General features: G+C 24.8%; 1 protein-coding gene across 3 annotated transcripts in view; it reads left to right on the top strand.

The window, feature by feature from the left end:
* The first annotated feature begins 256 nt into the window (after positions 1-256).
* Positions 257-20,890, top strand: part of LOC129613749 (paired box protein Pax-6-like) — a 69,007-nt gene continuing 48,373 nt past the window's right edge. For 2 of the 3 annotated variants that reach the window (XM_055527951.1, XM_055527950.1), the window contains exons 1-2: positions 257-362; positions 9,864-10,355. In XM_055527951.1, the coding sequence (XP_055383926.1) occupies positions 10,338-10,355 (18 nt within the window). In that variant the 5' untranslated portion in view covers positions 257-362; positions 9,864-10,337. The remainder of the gene's footprint in view (positions 363-9,863; positions 10,356-20,890) is intronic. The other variant, XM_055527949.1, reaches the window with a different exon arrangement.

The following is a 20,890-nucleotide window of genomic DNA, read 5'->3' as shown; positions in this document are numbered from 1 at the left end:
TTTGCTGTTGTTTTTGAAAAGTTGAAAATTTTTTTTTTTTCATTTTTTTCTGTTGTTGATTTTGTTTTTTTTTTTTTTTACATTACATGCTTCATTATTATATTTGTTTTTGTTATTATTATTACTGTTTTTTTGTTATATATTGTTATTATTATTTTTATTATTTTTATTGTATGAGGAGATGGTTGTATGCTTAACGAAGAAAAATATAATTTTTAGTTATTTTACAAAATATACACGAGTGTAAATTGGAAATTTTTATAAAGAAAAGAGCGCGGTCAAAAAAATTTTAATATTTACATAAAAAAAAAAATAAATGAATAAATAAAAAAATAAAAGAAAGAAAAGAAGAAAGAAAAAAAGTAAATGAATTTAAATAAATAAATATTAAAAAATAAATAAAATAAATAAGAGAAAAAAAAATTAAAAAATTTTATTTTTTTTACACCACGATTGTTGGTGTTTTTCGTTTTTTTTTTCCAAAAATATAAATTTTTTTTTTCAAAATTCTTAATATAAATTCTCAATACAAAAAATAAAATCAAAATAAGAGAGGAAAGAGAAAAGGAAAAAAAATTTTTTACTTAATTTTTGTTTTTTTTTTTGGTTTTTTTTTACAATAACACGCATTCAAACAACATTCGCATGTATAAACGCAGTGACAAAATATAAAATAATTAACTAACAACGGTATAATAAAATAATACAGTTATTCCTTTTATATTTTGCATAATAATAATAATAACTATTGTATTTTGTTTTTATTGAATAAAAAACACGCGGAAATTTAACGCGCGTAAAAACGTTTAAAATAAATATAAAACGGTAAACAATAAAAATATTTTATATTTTTTTTTTTAAATTTTATTTTATTAATAAAGTGCATGAATGAAAATATATGTATAAATATTTAAAATATAAAAAAAATATTGCAATAATAACTGGCATAGTTTTAATATTAAAAATTGCATATTGTTAGGGGTAAACAAATTATTTAATTTTTTTTGGAAAATTTTATAATTTTCAACAGCCTATACAAAACACAGATACAGATATAAAAAAAAAATATAATTTATTGTGAAATATTTTATTGTAAAAATCTATGATCAAGAGGCAAAAATAACATTTTTAAGTGTTTGAAAAAATCACTGTTTATTTTCAATAATTTCCATTCTTTAATTTTTTTGTATATATATACATACATAAATATATGCAGTTATATAAAAAAGAAATTAAAACTGGATGAAATAAAGAAATGTTTCCGTCTTTGTCATTCATTTTCAAATTTTGTACTAAAATACATTTTAGTAAATCACACAACTGGGTTTAGTTTTTTCCACAATAATTTGCTTATAGTGATTTAGAGACTTTAAGCTGAAAAATTTTATCATATGCAAAATACGTTTTTATTAATATCAAACTTTTTACGATAAATATTACTAAAAATATCATTTCAGTAATTCCCTATAATACTAAGACTGTTTTTGAATCTATCACACTATCAGCACTATGCATTATTGTATTTTACCATTGAAGTGTAACATTTCTGATTTTCCAAGAAGTAATAATACGATATTCATATACAATTCATTTTATAAGCATTAATTTCTGAATTGTGTATTAATACCGTATTACAGTTTTTTTTTTTTTTTTGGAAGTGAAATGACTTATTTTACACACAATATTTTTTGTGAAAGCGCAAAATTTTATTTGTTTTATTAAGAATTATTGAATTATTTACTTTTTTGTTTATACAAAATAGCAATACAATGGATAAATTAATATTATTTTCTATTTAGTTTTTTATTCAATTTTAATTAATTATAGTGTTGATTTTAAAATCGTAAACACAGATAATTTTTGTACGATATGCGCTCTATATAGAGTATTTATAGATCACATGTCTAGTACAGCTAGTGTGAATTAGTTTTCTTATTTCTTTTTTCTGAAAACTCACCAATTAGTACATAAAGAATTTTAGGATGGTTATAGCCATTTTGAACTATATATATAAATTATATTTTAAAAATTTTTGATGGTTTTAAATAATTCAAAATATATAGATTGCCGATTGATCACTTCATCTATTATTTGCAATAGTCGATAAATTTGTAATTTTAATTTATTTAATAAAAATATGACAAATTGCTATTTAAAAAAAAATATTATTCTTCAATATTATTAAATATATGGAAGAAAAATTCTTTTTCTGTTTCTCTAAATTATTATAAACGAGAAAAAATAGAGTTGAACATACCTATTCGAATTTGTTATCCTATGGGTAATATATATGCCATAGCTGACCATATGAGACAGACCATGATTTTAATTACGCTGGTTTTGTTTTATAAACGGTTACAAATGAAGTTTTTATGGGTTTAAATGTGTCACATAAATATTTTGGTTTGGAATAATTCGAAAAATATGCAATTGCAAATAATTATAAAATGAACAAGTGTGCTATAGTCCAATATAGTTTTAGAATAGAAAGGACAAACTAACAATAAAGTAAGCATATTTTTTGCTGTAATATCCTTACAAAATATTTAAGAAAATAATTGAGAAAAGTGGTTCTAAACCACAGAAAATATTTTTTTTATATTTATTATAATTAAATTAATCCGATATATTTTTATATGAAATAAATACATGAAATAATATTATATAAAATATACAGTGCGGGGAAAAAAAATTAATCAAAAATAAAAATTATATGAAGAGAGAAAAAAATATACAAGAAAAGAATAAATTTAAATAAAATAATTTTTTAAGAAAATTTCAGAAAAAAGAGGAAAAGTGTATATACTAAAATTTCATTTCAAAAATTTAAGAGTAAATATAAAAATTTTAAATTGCAAAATTAATTAAAAAAATATTTATAAATGATGAAAATGATTTTGTTTTTAACATTTCCAAAAAAATTTCAAGTATATTTCTAATAATTTATGAATTCTAATCAAATTTAATAAAATTTAATATTTTTACAGTTGTTGTGTACACACAAAAATATAATTAAAATAATTAAAAAAAAATACAATTGAAAAATAATTGGAAATTTTATATAAAACAAATATGTGAAATTTTAAAAAAAAATTTATAATTAAGAAAATAAAGTGCGTATATTATTTTAAAATTTTTAATATTTTCATATTTTTTGTATATGTATATATATATATATATATATATACATTCATATATTTTTATTACTTATATTTTCTTGAATTTTATTTTATTTTTTTATTATTTTTGTTTTAAACAACAAATATATTGAAATATATTTACAAAAATGTAAAAGTTCATTAACTTGCACCCCTGGAGTTAGTTTCAATTAATGTTACGGATCTCAGTCAGTTTTTGAGGAGTTCGAACTGGTTCGAATGGGAGGCCGAAAAGAAAATATTCGGCGGTACCACAACGGCCCTAAATTGACTAGGTGTATCCTTCGGGTAGGCCGCGTCAATCTTACTAACCTAATTTCAATCAAAATATAAGGTTATATAGCTGTAGTTACAAAGGGTTAGGTGTTAAAATGTAAAATTTCTTACCCTTAAAATTCTTACAAAACATTTTAAAATATTATTTAATTTTTTTATGGTACCTTATAAAAATATTTAAGATAATCAAAGGCTGTGTCTCTGAATTTACAAAATCCAGGAATATAGTCTTAATTAGATTTTATTAAAATCTCTTTATAAGAAACTAAAAAGAAAACTTTAAAAAATTATATTTTCTGAGAAAAATTTCGATTTGAGATTCATATGAGTTTTGTGGAGTAAATATAACAAGTATATTCAAATATTCTTTAAAGGACGAATAAGAAAAATAAATTTTTAGTATATAATTGTTGTGTCGAAGGGTGTTGTGCCATACAAAAATTTATCTTTTTATCTAAAAATTTTAATTTAAGTTTTTATAGTGCAATATTATAGCAAAATACATGTATGTACAATAGATTTTAGAAAGAGCATTAATAACCTTATTTATATAGTTTGAATTTAATTAGACTGATTTCTATTAAAAATGATTATACAATTTCATGTTTCCTGGTAAATAGCTGTAGTAGTAAGAGAGGGGCACCACCTGCACACTCCCGTAAAGCCCATACACTTGGCTAACAGAGAGACCGTCGGTAACCAAAGACGTAAGTAGAAAAACCAAAACCCAACAACCTCCATGCAATCCGACCCACCAATCTTGGTAAATAACAAGATGGTCTAATATTTATAACAAAATTTTAATAAAATTTTCGATTTATTTTTTTTTTATTTAAAACTTTGAGAACGACAATACTATATATGTATATACGTGATTCTGTTATTGGGGAAAATTATAATTCTTTTAGAATTAAAAAATAAATATTTTTCTACTTGAAATTATAACGCGTAATCATTTGTCTTACATGCAATTAAAATTCAAAATATTTTGAAAATCTTTGTTTTCAAATATATTTCATTCGTCTTTTGGTTGCAGTAGCAATAGATAATCTGTTTCATACATCTACAGTGCAGGCCCATAAGTCTTTCAAGCATCGGTTTATAGCATTTTTATTTGTAACCGAATCAGTTACAAGAATCATCATTTTCTTAAAAGATTACCATTAAATCGCTTAACTGTGCTGAACGGTTACTACGTTTCCAATTTATGTTAAATCATATAAAATTTTTCTTTATGATTAAAATGAAATTTTATAATACTGTTAAAACAGTTTTATTAAATTAATTTTGTAAAACCTTCTGCTTTTTTTTTAAATGAATATTTAACAGCAGCAAAATTTCTGATGTGTATTCTTTGATAATCTTGACAATCGAAATTTTGCATGAATTTTTTAATAAAAACTAAAATTATGGTTGATTTGGTTCGTACCTTTTTTTTTGTTTTAATGATCAGAGTTGTAATATAGTCAATAAGATCAAAGATTTAACAGCAATAGAAAAATAAAAAATTGCAGTTCTTTGATTTATAATTTAAATAAGAATTTTTGAATTTTTTTTGATAGGGTTTCTAATATGTTCCTATACAAGTTTCGCTGTATCGCAAGCATACACCCCCAACAATGGTTTTCCTTTATTTATGCATTAATGCTTATTTAGGTTGTCTTTAAGAGGAATATCTGGAAATTTTGTTCTCCTATTAATAAAAAAAGCTGATATAAATCGATCTTTAAAATAATATTCAAACTATTTGCTATTTTTAGCACTTTTCCAAAAAATTTTTGAAAAAAAGTGCATATTAGTTTCACTCTGTTCGTCCGTCCGTCCGTTCGTCCGTCTGTCCGTGTGTCTGTTTACAAAACTTCTACACCCTTGAAGATAAAAGGCTGAAATTTTATACGTACATAGATCTTTACTAGTAACCCTTTTCCGTAGAAGAAAATTTTCACCTATCTCCCCCCATCTAAAAGTTATATCCCCCTAAAAAACTAAAAACGGCATTTTTTAACTATTTATTGCATTGAAGCCATTGCAATAATTAAATCAAACATCAAATTTTGTAAAAGCAGAAAAATAGTAGCTGGCTTCTTCTATCGCGGGATACCATTTCTGGACTTTAAAAAAAAGAAAATGGCGGTTAAAATTTACTGTTATCTAAAACCCGTTTTCCCCAAATTTTTGATATCATTTTTCTTCTACACCGTACGTTGCATGAGTCTGAAATTTCAGACTCCTGCAACGTACTTCAGGAATAGTTTATTTCGTTAGAAGAAAATTTTTTACCATCTCCATCCCTTCTCAAGTTATCACCTCGCGAAATTTGTAAAATTTCAATATTTGGCACCTTATATTTGTGAAACTACAAGCTTTTTTAAAATTTCTATAAACGCAGAAAGCTAACGGTAAATTCCATGTCATTAAAAAATATAATTATTTTTCTTAACTCACATAATAAGCACTTAAAATCGAGCATCATGTGAACAATTCTTTAAATAAAATTTTGCTTTATTTCAAAGACTGCATAAATCTTTCATCCTAAACATATGCAATCCTAGAAATAGTTTCGTTTATGAATGAAAATAATTTTAATAGTGTGGTAGGTGCTCGTATACATAGACTATATTAATTAAAAGCAGTATTTCCATTTGTGGAAGGGAAAAATGCTGCAATACAAACCATTGGTTTGACCCAATTTTATTTAATAGTCGTTCCATTTCCTATATGCGTAAAATTTGTCATATAATTCTTGAATTTTATTTTGTATGCCTTACATATCCCCTGCTTTTTTCTTGAATTTGATTTTGATTGAGCTTAATAAGTCGTTGTTAGGATAATGTAAAAATCAATGTAAAATTTTAGTTGTTACATTTTGCCTAATATATTTCTTAAGCCTTATATCGTATAGGATAATCAATTATACTATACGATGTTAGGATCAATTAAAAAAAAATTATTTTATATAAAGCCCTCCCTCCATATCCAAAATAAGAAAAATTTTCCAATTTTTTTTTTTTAGAATTAGTGCTTAATAGTTTCTATTCAATAATTTTAATTATTTCAAAAAAATTCAAAATTTCATTCCAAAAAATTCCTCAAATTGTTTTATAATAGGTTTTAAAGAAAATTGTATTATGCTTAAAAATAATAAGATTAACTTATTTAAAAAATCTAAACATAAAAATTTCAATATTTTTTATTGCAATGTATTAAATAACAATAAAATGAAAATACAATGAAAAAAACAAAGAAAAATATCACCCCAGTGGGAGTTTTTATATATGAGATTTTATAGGAAGCAGAATTTCTATATAAAATTTTAAATTCTTATTTCCTTAACAGTTTGTTTTTCTTTTTAAGTATGAGATAATTATTTAATTATTATTATATGAGATTTATAATACTAATAATATTTAATTTAAATTGTACAAGTATATAATAATAAAAAAAAAAACAAGAGAAAAAATATTTTGCTTACCCTTAAAGCAGGAATCTAAATGCATGTGATTATTGTATCCTGCCGCATGTATCGTACCGCACTATTCCTTCTCTGTTCTTCACTATTAAAAATTTATAATAATAAAAGCTATCGCGGGTATTTCATATATATATATATGTGCGATTTAACACATATATGAATTATCTGTAAAAAAAGAAAAGGATAATAAAGGATATGAGTTTTAAAAAAAAATAGTTTTTTTTTTTTAATTAAATTTTGTTTTAGAGAGAGAATAATTTTGTGTGTGTGCGTGTGTAAAATTAAATATTTTCCCCTTTTATTTTTAAAGAAAATTTTTTTGGCTTTTGCAAAATTTCATATAGAGATATTGTTGGAAAAATAAAAAAAAAATTTTGAGCGCCCACTTCGATTAATATTTTTATGAAAAAGGATTTAATAATTAAAAAAAAAAAATGAAAGAAGACACATAAAGAATATTTTTGTTAAGAAGGAAATTACATTTTTTTTTTATCTTAAAAAATCTATGAAAATTCTTCTTATTTTATTCTTAAATTTTATTAATTTATTATTGTTGAAGTTTTATTGTGCATTACGCATTCATACTTCTCTAGTATAAGAATATTAAAAATATTCAAAAATATAGGAAATTTAAGTATATAAGAATGTGTGGATGAAGGAGTGTGTTTATTCAAAAATGAATTAGCGAAATTTTAATTTTAATATTGAATGGTGTCTCTGCCATTCAATATTAAAATTGAATAGCGTCGCAATATTTTAATAATGAAATGAAGTTTTTCTTATTTTGTTTATATAATGTTTGAAAAGCCAAATGCTAGGTTAGATTAGGGTGACGCAGCTATCCAAAGGTATACTCAGGCTGAGTAGACCCCGCTAGATCTCCGTATCCACACCTTCACGAGAACTAACCCGAATTCTGAGTTTAAATTTCGATATCTGAGAAGCATTGCTCTAAAATTGAATTTTATTATAGGGAATATGATGAATATATGACAAATAGTATGGTCCTATTAAGGTTTATTTCCTCATAGTATTTTTTTAATATAAACACTATATCTAGCATAATTTTCTTCATAACTCATGATATCTTTAAGCATAATAGTATGCCAGTTAAGCATACTATCCTATATTAGGCAGTTTAATGTGATCAAAACTCTCAATTATAAAATCTATTTGAGTTGTTTTATTCATATATAGTTGGTGATAGGAAAATTGAATGTCTTGCTTTCAAAGGGCTTATAATAGTTTGTTATTTGTTTCTTTTAGCAAATATATAATATATTCCGTGTATGCCTACCAGATGTAATTTAAAAATTAATTATAACTATAATATGCAAAAGCATCATGAAATACATTTGTAGAATAATGATCATTTGCGCTGAATTTTCGCATTCCATTTGTGTGATTTTGCACTAAATATTGCAGTAGCTGTTCAAGACTCATATCTAGCTGCATATATAGAAAAATCAATAAATAAAATTAAATTTTCCTAAAATAATTTTGTAATATAGTCGCTAACTATTATTCTACTAAAATTTGTCATATATGGTACTTTCATAAGTTTTAAACAGTTGAACCATAATAACTTTAATCATTTATAATATATCGGCGTATAGGGACTACATTTTGCAAGTAATATGGCAAATTTGATAATTAAAGGTTCCAGTTGAGAATTTCGGCGCCCTATATACTAGTTAACAAAATAATTCCGATTGCATTGCAATATTTATGATAGCTTCCAAATTACTAATTTTATTTTTAAAATTTATCAAATATCCAATTAAATACCAAATATGTAATTAATGTGTTTCAAAACTAAAAACTAAGCATGCACATTCAAAATTTAGTGCGCACAATTTTCACAAAGCTTACACTCGTTTTATATTTACGAAGTCCCATTTAATAGTTAGTTTAATACCAGTGCTCATTGAAGGTGCATTCGTAAAAGAAAATTTTGCACATTTTGAATTTATGAAAACGGGTTTATTGTACTCGTATAGATTCCATGAGAACTTTTGGAAAGTATACTTCGCACGAGTATAAGAGAGTTGTTGTCTTCTTTTTTTTAACATTTACCGGCCGTTCTTGCATATAATAAGGTAGTTTATGTGATGGCAACAAATTTTGAAATATCGAGTTTTCAGTGGAACGTACTTGTCTATATAGTAGCGAAGCTTAAATAAACTATTCTTAGAGAGGCGTCGGTCTGTCTGTCTGACTGTTTGTATATGAACGCGTGCATCTCAAGTTTGGCTGAACCGATTTTCATGAAATTTTATATGTGAGTTTGTTTTTGCTATATTATAGATTGATCAACTTTTGTGATATATCAGACCTCGTGAACTGAACGTTTTTCCGGGCAAATTTTACATTTTTTCGTACATAAAGAGAAACCAATTGCAGTTAAATTTAATATTTAAATTTGGAGTGTTAAAACAAAGATTTTGTAAATTTTTTGGAAAAATCAGGACTCGAAAACCAAATTTTTGGCCGATTTTACGTTTTTTATCATATATGCGGAACTAATTTACGGAATTTCTTGAAAATTGATAATTGAGCTCTGGTTGTTACCGAAACTAACTGGTGAACTTTTCAGGGAATTCACAAAGCGAAACTCTACTAAGAGTTAAATTTACATTTTTCTAGTTATGTTAACTAAGAGCTTACTAACGCTCTTAAAATTATAAAGGAGGCATTTTTATAATATTCTGTAACACTTGCACTTAACTAGATAATACACATTGCGGTCGATTATGTGCTGATCATATCAGCTTTTTTTTGTTTTTTATTCCACAACTTTTATTTTGTTTAATTATTGAACTGGTACTTCTTTTAATTTTTTTTTCTTGTTTTAAAATAATATTAATAATTTTAAATAGTGAAAATCTTTTAAGAAAAAATCTCAATTGAGAAAAAAATTATTAAATTTAATATTTTCTTCTTCTTTTTATTTTAAGTGTTAGTTTTGAAATCGTGATTTAATTTTGAAAATCAAGAAAACACACTAATTGTAGAAATTCATAAATGTTTTGTAGTTGTGTGGAATTTAAAGTACAAAATTTCATATACGAATGATTTTTAATAAGACAGAAAAGAGAGAAAGATTTAAAAAGAGAAGTGAAAACGAAAAAAAAATTTGTAATTAAAATAGTAAAATTTTCAAAAAAATTTTATGTACTAAAGAAATTATTTGTTATTAAAAATTAATATTAAAAAAATCTGAAATTACAAATACGCACAAAATTCAGAAAAAAAGAATCGTAAAAACACATACAAATAAATTTTTTGAATTTTTGTTTTTTTTTTTGAATTTTTGGAGTGGACAGTAAAAAAAAAATTTGTCAAAATTTTCGCTTTACAGACAACACCAACCATGGGTGCAACTGTAGCCCCGTGGCCTGGTTCCATTATGGATAGAGTAACATCACTTGATGACATGCCACATAAAGGTAAGGAAAAATAATTAATTCTTAATTCATTTCTTTGGTTTTCAAATTTTAACATTGTATACGCATTATTTAAGTTTAATTTTTTCTGTTTTTAATTTGACTACCGTTTTGTTTTTACATTCATCAGTTAAATATCAATAATTGTCGTATTTCATAAATATTTTTGGGTCATATATGGGAATTGCAATTTTCTGAACTTTAAAGTTGAAAATCGTATTTGTTTTCCTGTCTATTCCAAAAAATAAAATTTAATTAATTTAGAATCATAAAATTGTTTTATAAGTTAATGGCAATTTTGGGCAACTTAAAAAATTGCAGTTTTTTAAAATTATAATTGCTAAAACTGTGATAAACGACAAGTTTTTACAGTCAGTCAAAAAATTTTCATACATCTTGAGAGTTTTACTTTAAAACCTCAAAACATGCACTCTTATAATAAATTTTAAAAAATTAAATTTAAGTATTCGTTTCTTTTGTATTTTTAAAAACAATTTTATATCAATTTAAAAATTTTTTTCACGAAATAGGGAAACCCTCACATTAAAGAAAATTTTAGGTATAATTTTTGGTCAAAAAAGTTTTCATACAGTAAAATTCCATTTTTTTTTGAGTAATTTAATTTTTTACATTAAAAATATAAAATTTTATTGCATGGCTGGTGTATTTATTGTGCGAAATTACGTTATCAATAAAATATGGGCCGAGGCCATAAAAAATCTCACCCAACATGCGTAACTTAATTGAAAAATTATATTTGGAGAAAATATCTCTTCGAAAAATTGAGCCCAGTGTTAGCACAGCTCAATATGTGATTAAAAACTATAAAGAAACTGGAACAACTACAATAAGGTTACGAAGCTATCGGTTGTGAAAAAAGAACCTAAAATTTCAATTCCTTCTATAAAACAACAATGGGAAGATTTAACAATTAAAAAATTGTAATCCTCAAATTGTCCGAAATATCTTAAATGGTGCTGGTTACAATGGCCGTTCACCTAGGCAAAAACCTTTTATGTTTAACAAAATAAAAAGAATTTAATTTGCCAACGAGCACTTAAAAAAAATAAAAGATTTTTGGAGTAACATAATTTTTTGCGATTAAAGTAATTTTAATATATTTGGTAGTGATACCCATTCGAAAGTGTAGCGAAAGCCAAATACGGTTTCCAATAAAGATAACATTTTGCTAACAATGAAACACAGTGGCGTTTATGTGATGGTATGAGGCTTTATATGAGTGTTGCTGGGGTCAGTAATCTTGTTTCATTGACAGCATCATGGATAAGAATGGTTCTTTGTACATTTTAAAGAATAATTTAAGATCAAGTGTCCAAAAATTGGGTCTAAATAGGCAGTCGTTCATGTTCCAAAAAGATAACGACCCCAAAAACAGTGCAAAAATTGTTAAAGGATGGCTGATTTTTAATGTGCCAAAGCAATTACATTCGCTCCCAAAATCACTTGACTTAAACCCAATTGAACATTTGTAGGATTTATTGGAAGGACGTATTAGAAGGCATGAAATTACGTCGGCCAGCAACGCTTAAATAAGTGCTTTTGAAAGAATAGGGAGTTATAAAACCAGAAAAGAGAGTTTGAGTGCTGTAATTGAAGCAAAAGACAATCCAACTAATAATTAATAACGATTTGTTTCCAATTTTTTTTTGCAATAGCGTAACTATTGAAAAACGACTGTATGAATACTTTTTTGATGTTATTTTTGGTTAATTTTTTGTTTTCTTTATTTTTTTTTTATCTTAAATTTGAATAATTTTTTGTGATAACTAGGAATAAATAAAATACAAAATTTAAATTGGATATTTTTAACGCTATAAGATTGAGAGCTAAGACTGTTTTCAATCATTTAGTGTATGAAAACTTTTTTGACTGACTGTATAATCAGTGGAATAAATTTAGTATTGTTGGAATTAAATTAGCTTTCAACTTAATCTCATCTATTATATTACTTCATAGAATAACCCCCCCCCCCCCCCTCACCCAGTTATTAAACTTTAGAAATTATAGAGGAAGATTATATCTATGTATTTTTTTTCATTCCTTACTCTCCAAGGAAACAACACAGGGTTTCAACATAACCTTCCCAGCTTTCTCTGTTTTGTGTCTTCATTCTAGGGTTTGACGTGCTCCTGATGGTACTAGGCGTCTTACGATGTGACCAAGAGTATATTTATATCCGGATAATTAATTATTTTAAAATCAAAATTAGTCTTTTCTGTTAATTAATTTTGTTTTTGTAAAAATTTTCATATTAGTGTTTTATAGTCCTTCATTCTTAAAATTGCAATAATATTGAAGTATTAAATATAATTTCGGCTAGTATTATATTACGACTGCTGAAATATATATTAGTATTTTTTTAATACAATGTCTCTAGGTTCTTTAAACACATAAAACGAAATAAAAATTTGTTCTTTTATTATTTAATTTTTAAAAAATTTACTCATACATATTAAAAATAAATTAATTACTCATAATATTTTGTAATTAAATAAAAAAATTAAAAATTTCAAATTCAAATTTCTCAAATAATTGAAGTTTATTTTATATTATCCTTATTTATATTTTTTGTATATTTGTAGACAATATCACTGCTATGCAAAATCTTTGTTCAACAAATGGATTTAAAACTTTGGGGACTACAGCATGTCAAGGATCATTATCTAGTTCATATTTAACTTCTACTTATTATCATTTAGCACCAGATGATGAATGTATGTGTGTCCTTATAATAAACAAAAAAAAAATTTTTTTTTTTTTGGTATAAATTTTTTTTTTAAATCTTTCTAATTTTTTTATTTAAATAATTCTGTTAACAGTAAAATTAAACTAAAAAAAAAGCAATACAAAACAAAAATTTGAAAAAAAAATTAAAGGCCTTACATGCAATTTTTTGTAGCCCCCCCTTCCCCCCAAATTTTTTTTTTTTATATTTTTATAATTTTTCATTAAAAAAACAAACCTCCACACAGTTCCCACCCAAATAATAGTCCACCCAGACCCTGTTTAAAAATTTTTTAAAATTAGGTTTTTTTTTTCTGTTTTTTTTTTTTTAAATTCTAAAAATCAGAAATAATTATGACAGATGTCACACTCATGATATACAGCTGAATTATTGTATACAGTACTGTTAATTTTAATGTTAAAATAATCTGTGACTTAAAAATTGCAATTATTCTGTATTGTTACAAAATTCAGCAATTATTGGTTATAAGCTGAATTGTGTATTTAATTATTGCTTACAATTTTTAAGTTAGAATGTTTTTATTCAATTTAATTAATTCAAAAATTATTGATGTACGAATAAGCCCTATTCAGCATAGGTTTTTTAAATTGATTTTTAGAATTTAAATTTGTTGTAGCAAAGCAATCGCAAGAACTTCAATTTAAAATTTTTGTAAAATATTACCCTTTCAATTAATTAAAAAATTAAAATTTTCACCTTTTTTTTATAACTACAAAATATCCCTGATTTCGGATTTGTAATAATACCGTATCGATACATGATTCAGCTGAATTGTGCATTAATACAGTACTATTAGAAGACCGATCTCATCTTATAGTTGCGACAACAAAATTACAGTCGACGCAATATTAATAAGCTTATATCTTGCAACTGATGAATTGTGTATAGTAATACTGAATTATATTGTAATTTTGAAGTCACGATTTTTTCTAATAAAGTATTTTTTAAATGAATATTAAATTGTCATTTATGGAAATAATTACATACATGTCTATAAATATTTGATTTATAAAATTTTCAAAATTTATGAGTATATTTTCTCAAAATTTATATGTATGAGTATATTTCTTAAATTAAATAAGTATTTATTTAAATATATATGTATTGTATATATATGTATATATGAATGTATAATATTTCAAAAAATAATTTAATTATGATTGTGCTTTATTAAACATCATAATTGTAAGTATATAAAATTTAGAACATTTGAAATTCATTAAAAAATTCAATATTCAGATAAACTACAAATTGCAGAAAAACAAATATAGATTAAATCAGATGCACGTAAAATACCATATCAACGACATCTTATTATTATACTTAGGTCTTTATGTCATTTAATTGAAAAATCTTGAGATAAAAAAAAAAAAAATCTAAAGGATATTGTAAGAATGTTGGATATCGAATAAAATTGATACTGATGGGTTTTTCTCAAGAACTCAAAATATAATTAATGAAAAACGGGTAAAAGATTCTTTTAAAAAGGAAAATAAGGAGTCGAAGTACAAAAATTACGAATTGACCAAGCGAATTGATTTAAAAGAATCACTGATAAGAATAAATAAGTAAACGAACGAATAAATTCACGAACGATCGAATAAATTCTCAAACACACGAATGAATTAACAAATAGACACAAACTAACCATAAACACCTTAATTTACGAACGAGTGATTATGAAACGATACTACTTTAATTTAAAAAGGAGCTCGTAAACACCGTTAGTAAATATGGGCGATACGAATGAATTTGATATTCATTCGTATCATCCAAATAGTACGATACAAATAGGATTTGTAATAAATCGGAGTATATGAGTGTTTTATTATATAATTTAACTTATACGAAGCAAAAGCAATACTTTTTTCACAATTATAACTGTAAAATTTGGAATGTTTTAATATTACCACTTTTTATTTTTTTTTTTGTTATTGTTATTTTATTCAATTAAGTAATCGAATTCTAAAAAAATACATTTTATGTACATGCACATTGTTATTCTATTTATATACGTCATAAATTAATGAAAATAAATATTCGACCATTATCGAAATAATTCAGAAAAGTAAAGCAAAAACAAAAAAAAATCAAAAATATTAACTCAATGCCGATTAGAACTGATCAGATCCCATTTCACGTGATTTAAATAAATTACAACAAAAATAAAAATAAAATCAAAATAAAATAAGAATTTGTGGTCAATTTAACAAAAAGTTGATATAGTCGTCTCTATATTTTGTGTATGTAAATTTGAAAAAAAAATTATTCGAAAAAAGCAAACAGATTAGGGTTAAAAAGAATAACTAACAAACAAAATAAATTTTCAATGGTATAAAAATAATTTGCATTCGAATATTTTTGATTTGAAATGAGAGAAAGAGAGAGAGCGCGAAAAAAAATAAAACAGAAATTATTTATAACTTTATAAGAAACTTTTACCGTTATAATATATTAAATATAACAACGAAATAGAAAGTCTTGCCCATATATGTATATCAAGCGCCATAAATAATTTCTAATTTGTGTATTTTTACTAATTTCCAAAATACAGTAACACTAATTTACTGTATTAATAGACAATTCTGCAATTCACACTTATAAGCTGAATTGTGAGTTGAATATCGTACCGTAACTAGCAATTATTTAGCCACCGAATTCGATCTAACATCTCTTTTTAGCCCTTTTCCAAAAAAATTTTTGAAAAAAAAAAAATTCTAACTATGTTAAGGCTTCTCTTTGAATTTTGGTTCATTCCCCTGAAAGCATGCAATAATTATCTATTTCTATTTTAGTTTATGTGTATATAAATTACGTAGTAGTAATCAAGGAGATGTTCAGAGAGTAATATAAAATCATTGAAATTATTTTTCATAGTATTCTTGTTGTTGGTAACCCTAAAATGAATAAAAAACAAGAACTTTGCGTTCTAATTTTCATACCCGTACGAACGTATGTTCGAAAAGTATACTAAATTTGCCTTACCTTTTGTAACGCTAAGAAATAGTGGTCTGAAATATATATTCGAATTCTGAAACGATTCAGCGTTGTCTGTCCGTTTACCTGTCCGTCCGTCCCAATGATAACTCAAAAACAAATTGAGCTAAGTTCACCAAATTTTTGAAAAAGATTTATTATAGTAATTACGGAACTCTATTTAAATTGGATATGATGGAGTATTGGTTTGGGTGCCTGAAATAGAACTTGAAAATTTCTCTGATTATATTTAGATATTAAAAAATGAAATTTCGCGTAAGCGGCCATTGCGTTTGATAAAAGTTATTGAAATTGCTTGGCTCCTTCTAGTAGCTGCCATACAACTTTAAAAGTTATTTGACTATATCTTCTCTATAAACTGTTCAACCTACAGTACTGAAATTTTGTAAAATAAAATATGGTTAAATGGCAGCTATATTTATTAAAAGGTGATTAGATCTCATGAGCAATTGTAATAACTGTCATACAACTCAAAAAATTATTTGGCATTATCTCAAAAATTATTGGAGCTATAATATAGAAATTTGCGTTAAAACAAGTTTATTATTAGGGCTGTTATATGTGATAAGAATCGTTGAAATTTCTTGACTCCTTGTGTTCGTTGCCATACAACACTTCAATAGTAGTTTAGCGCTATCTTAGAAAATATTGAAATTACAGTGCTAAGGTTTTGCATAAATTAATATGGCAACTTAAAGTCACAGTCTGTCCCATAGTCAGCTATGGCATATTTAATCGCACACAGGATAACAAATTCGTACGGATATCACAGAGTTGACATGGCCAATCTTATTTTTTCTCGTGTTTTATTATTTTTCATATTTTTATTCTACATTGACAAGTAAAATAGGGTCTGGATTCTGTCTGATGAAAAAAAAATGTTATTTAAATGTCAAAAAATATATAGACCTTTTTTTCTCAAGATTTTAGTTTTCTTTTTTTTTTTCATTGTTATTTTCTCTTTTCTTTCTTAGAGAAGTTGCAGCGTTTGTCATACAATACTAGTGTATAAGTTTCAAATCATCAACAAAATTTGAAAATTTTCAAAATTTTAATAATTTTTCTAGGATTAAATTTTTTTTATTTTTTGCTGTTTTTAAACCCTTTTTAAGGATTAAGAAAAAGAACACAGATAACCACTTTTTTATTTCATAGAATTTGAAATTATATGTTTACATAGAATAAAATGTAAATATTTTTGAGAGAATCGCATTCAATAAAATAGGTACTCTATATTATCAGAATAACAAATTGTGCGTATATACAGGGTGAATAAACAATGTGAGAGTAAAATTTCAATAATTTTAATTACATACATTAGCTTATATCTAATTGTGTCCCACTGTTTATCAGCTGCTTGGACTATGCGAGTATTTGGCCATAATTGTTTCCTCAATGTTATTTCAAATGCATAAATTAGATATAGATCCTTAATTTGATTTTATTCGAAATGATGTGAATATACTTATAAAAATAATATGAAATATAATACACATGCCGTGACTTAAAACTGAAATTAATACAATAAAAATTGGGATCGAAAAAATTTTAAGCGCTTTCAGATAGAAATATAATTAAGTTCTGAGAGTTTTACATAATTAAAATGCCTCCAATTGCCACCTGAGTCGTTATTCGTAAGTCACTTTATTTATATATGTGCAACGGGTGAATTAAATCTGATTATAAAAATTAAATTATTTCATATGAATGCAAAAATTTTTGACATTCCAAAAAAACAAGCAATTTAAGGTAAAATTACGGATTTCAAGAAAAATTTCATTCCATTACGGAGAGTATATGCAGAACGTGACGATGACTTTCGATTCTAAAATCGTAATGTGATATTTATTTGGTACACTACAAATTGCTATAAAATTAAGTTATATATATGGTAGTTTAATAGTATTTAATTTACTACAAAAATCTCTTGTAATACTATTATTTTGTTGACAACACTGATAGGAAATTTTTCATTAAATTTTAAATAATCTATGTGTTAGTTATTCTTCTGGCAAAATCTATGTGTTAGGTGTTGTTCTTAGAATTCAATATAAAATTTTGTTGTGTTCATTGAAAAAATTTTAAACCGGAATTTTTAAAATGATTTTCCTTGAATGTCATGCTGCGAGATTTAAAACGATATAAGAGAAATTCAAAAAAAAAAACAAATAGCTATGTTTCTGTATTTAGCAAGAAAAACGTAATTTTTTTATTTAGTATAAAAAAAAATAATAGTCAGCTGGTTTTCATTTTCAAATCAACTACAATTTCGACGGAAACACTATTAAAATAGTAAAATTCAAATAATTCATACTCGTAATAGGCATTAACTAAACACTTTTCAAACTTACCTAAAGCACCCTAACATTGATTTTTGTTTCAATTTTTACTGAGCTATAAATTATTAAAAATCAATCTTATAGTTGTTAATCACACACACACAATTCGATTTAATATTATTTATTATAACATTTTTTTTTTAAAACTATCTATAGTTATAACCCTTATCATTAATGACCTGCCGAATCTTGAAGACTTAATACCAATTAAATAAATTTTTTTTTATCGTTCTATGATGTTATTTGAAATTGCATATTGTCATTTTATTTACCTATATACATTTTAAAATGGATTTTTTATGAGCACATTTCCAAAATATTTGAAAAGTAAAATGGGCTTTTTATTTTTAATTCGTCTTCCCATTTTTGTTTAGGAAATATATTTAAAATCTTCATGTAAGTGTGCCTTTTTTTACCTTATATATTGAATCAAGGTAAGAAATCACAGAAAAATTTCACATAATTTTAAACCGAACCAAATTGCTGTATTAATGTACGTTATAATAGTCCTGCCTCAAATTAGTGGCCATCTATCTTATATACATAGTTTAATTGCAAAAAAGACAAGATTTTTTAGAGAAGCTTCTTTTGTATTTCAACTGGAGAATGATTCTTATCTACTATTTTTTTTACATGTAGGTTCTTACTTGTTCGGCGCTTACTATACCATTTCAGAAAAGTGCATCCGTGACGTAATAATCACGCTCTTTTAAATACATCAATATTGGTCACAAAATTAAAGTCTGGAATTAAACTTTCAGCTACTTGTTTTAAAATATTTTGCAATATCTTGGTTATTTGACAATTTATTCTTAATATATTGCAAAATTAGTTATTCTCATTACAAATTTATATTAATATTATTTAAATTATCTTACTTATATATAGATCTAAAGCATATCTGTTACTTTACAATTGCAATCATTCAGTATACATAATTCAACAATAACAACTTATGAGCTGAATTGAATATTACTACCGAGATTATTATGACCTTAAAGTCGCTGTATATACCATAATATAATTAAGATATCTATAATATAAATATAAAAGTTAAGGATTTAAATTGTTTCTTTGAAAAAATGTGCTATTTTACAAACCATAAAGTTGAGTTTGATCCGACTATTTATATATGCATTCTTGTGTTTAATATTTTTTGGTATATTGTGTCAGTCGGTATGGTGTTTTGTTCTTATTTTACATAATCATATATACACACATATATGTATTGAATCTGTCGTGTATACAACATATCTAGGTAAATATGTGTAAGAGAAAAAAAAAATTTATAAAAATTTTCAATCAACCGGATAATTTGGTGAGGCATTCTTCAAAAACTGTCAGAACAAATTAGCAAATGGTTGACTTGAAACAAAAAAAAAAAAAAAGAAAAAGAAAACAAAATGAAATTCCATTAAATCAGAGTTGTCGTGTTTTTGTTGTTTTTATTTTTGTTTTAGATTTAGATGTTTTGCCTCTTTCTTTTTAACATTTCAAGATTTTTTTCTTTCTTCTTTTATTTATTTTTTTGTTTTTTCTTTGCTATATCTCTCTGAGACATGTTGAAGTATAAAAATAGGTAACAGTTAAACAGAAACCAACAATTTCCTATGATTAAATAAACATTAAAAATTAAACTGAGAAAAACAAAAAAAAAGACACAACATTAAAAAACTAAAAAGGTAAAAATAAAAATTGTGAGCCTTTCAAACTAAAACATTGAAATTGTTTTTGTTTTCAGTTGATGGTCGAAGGACTACATATGACACTAAACTGTATATGGGGGCTATTTAAAAATTTGTTGTGACAATTTCATCTTTAATTTTATATGCAAAACAGGAAAAAAAAAATTTTAATATACAGAATAGCCCGTAACCGAAAGCTTTGCATTTGCAACGTATCGTGCAGTCAACTTAACACAACCCTATATTGCTCATAAAATACAAATTTAAAGCTTATTCATAATCATAAAATAATATTAATTATGAAACAATGGAGCCAAGTATATACTATACTGGTGCTAAATCAGCTGATATCAAAAAATTCAGATCCTTTTTGCAAATACTAAAAAGCTCCGGGACTAAATGGAATCTTGTCCACGTTTGCATGCAGTACAGACTATATAAAACTAGTCATGTGTGCTTGCATTGTAAGGCTTGAAAGTATTACTTGTGTTGTTTTAAAACTGTGCTCCACTCTGTGTGAGATATTTTAAGTTTACTTCTTTACGTTTTTTCCTAATAAATAATAAGATAACACTTAAAATAAGAAAAGTTCTTAAAAATAATTACAAAAAAGGTACATAATTAAACAAATAATTAGCTCCTTTGAAATCTAATATCTTTTGAGTAATTTATTTTAGAACATCGTTTTGAGTTATATCGCATAAAATCGTAAATTACCTTTGACAATAAGCACTTTAAGCGATCAATTAC

The sequence above is a fragment of the Condylostylus longicornis genome, unplaced genomic scaffold, assembly GCF_029603195.1.
Source record: "Condylostylus longicornis isolate FDR11 unplaced genomic scaffold, ASM2960319v2 ptg000091l, whole genome shotgun sequence".
Classification (NCBI taxonomy): Eukaryota; Metazoa; Arthropoda; class Insecta; order Diptera; family Dolichopodidae; genus Condylostylus; species Condylostylus longicornis.
This window is presented reverse-complemented; position numbering and strand designations above follow the sequence as displayed.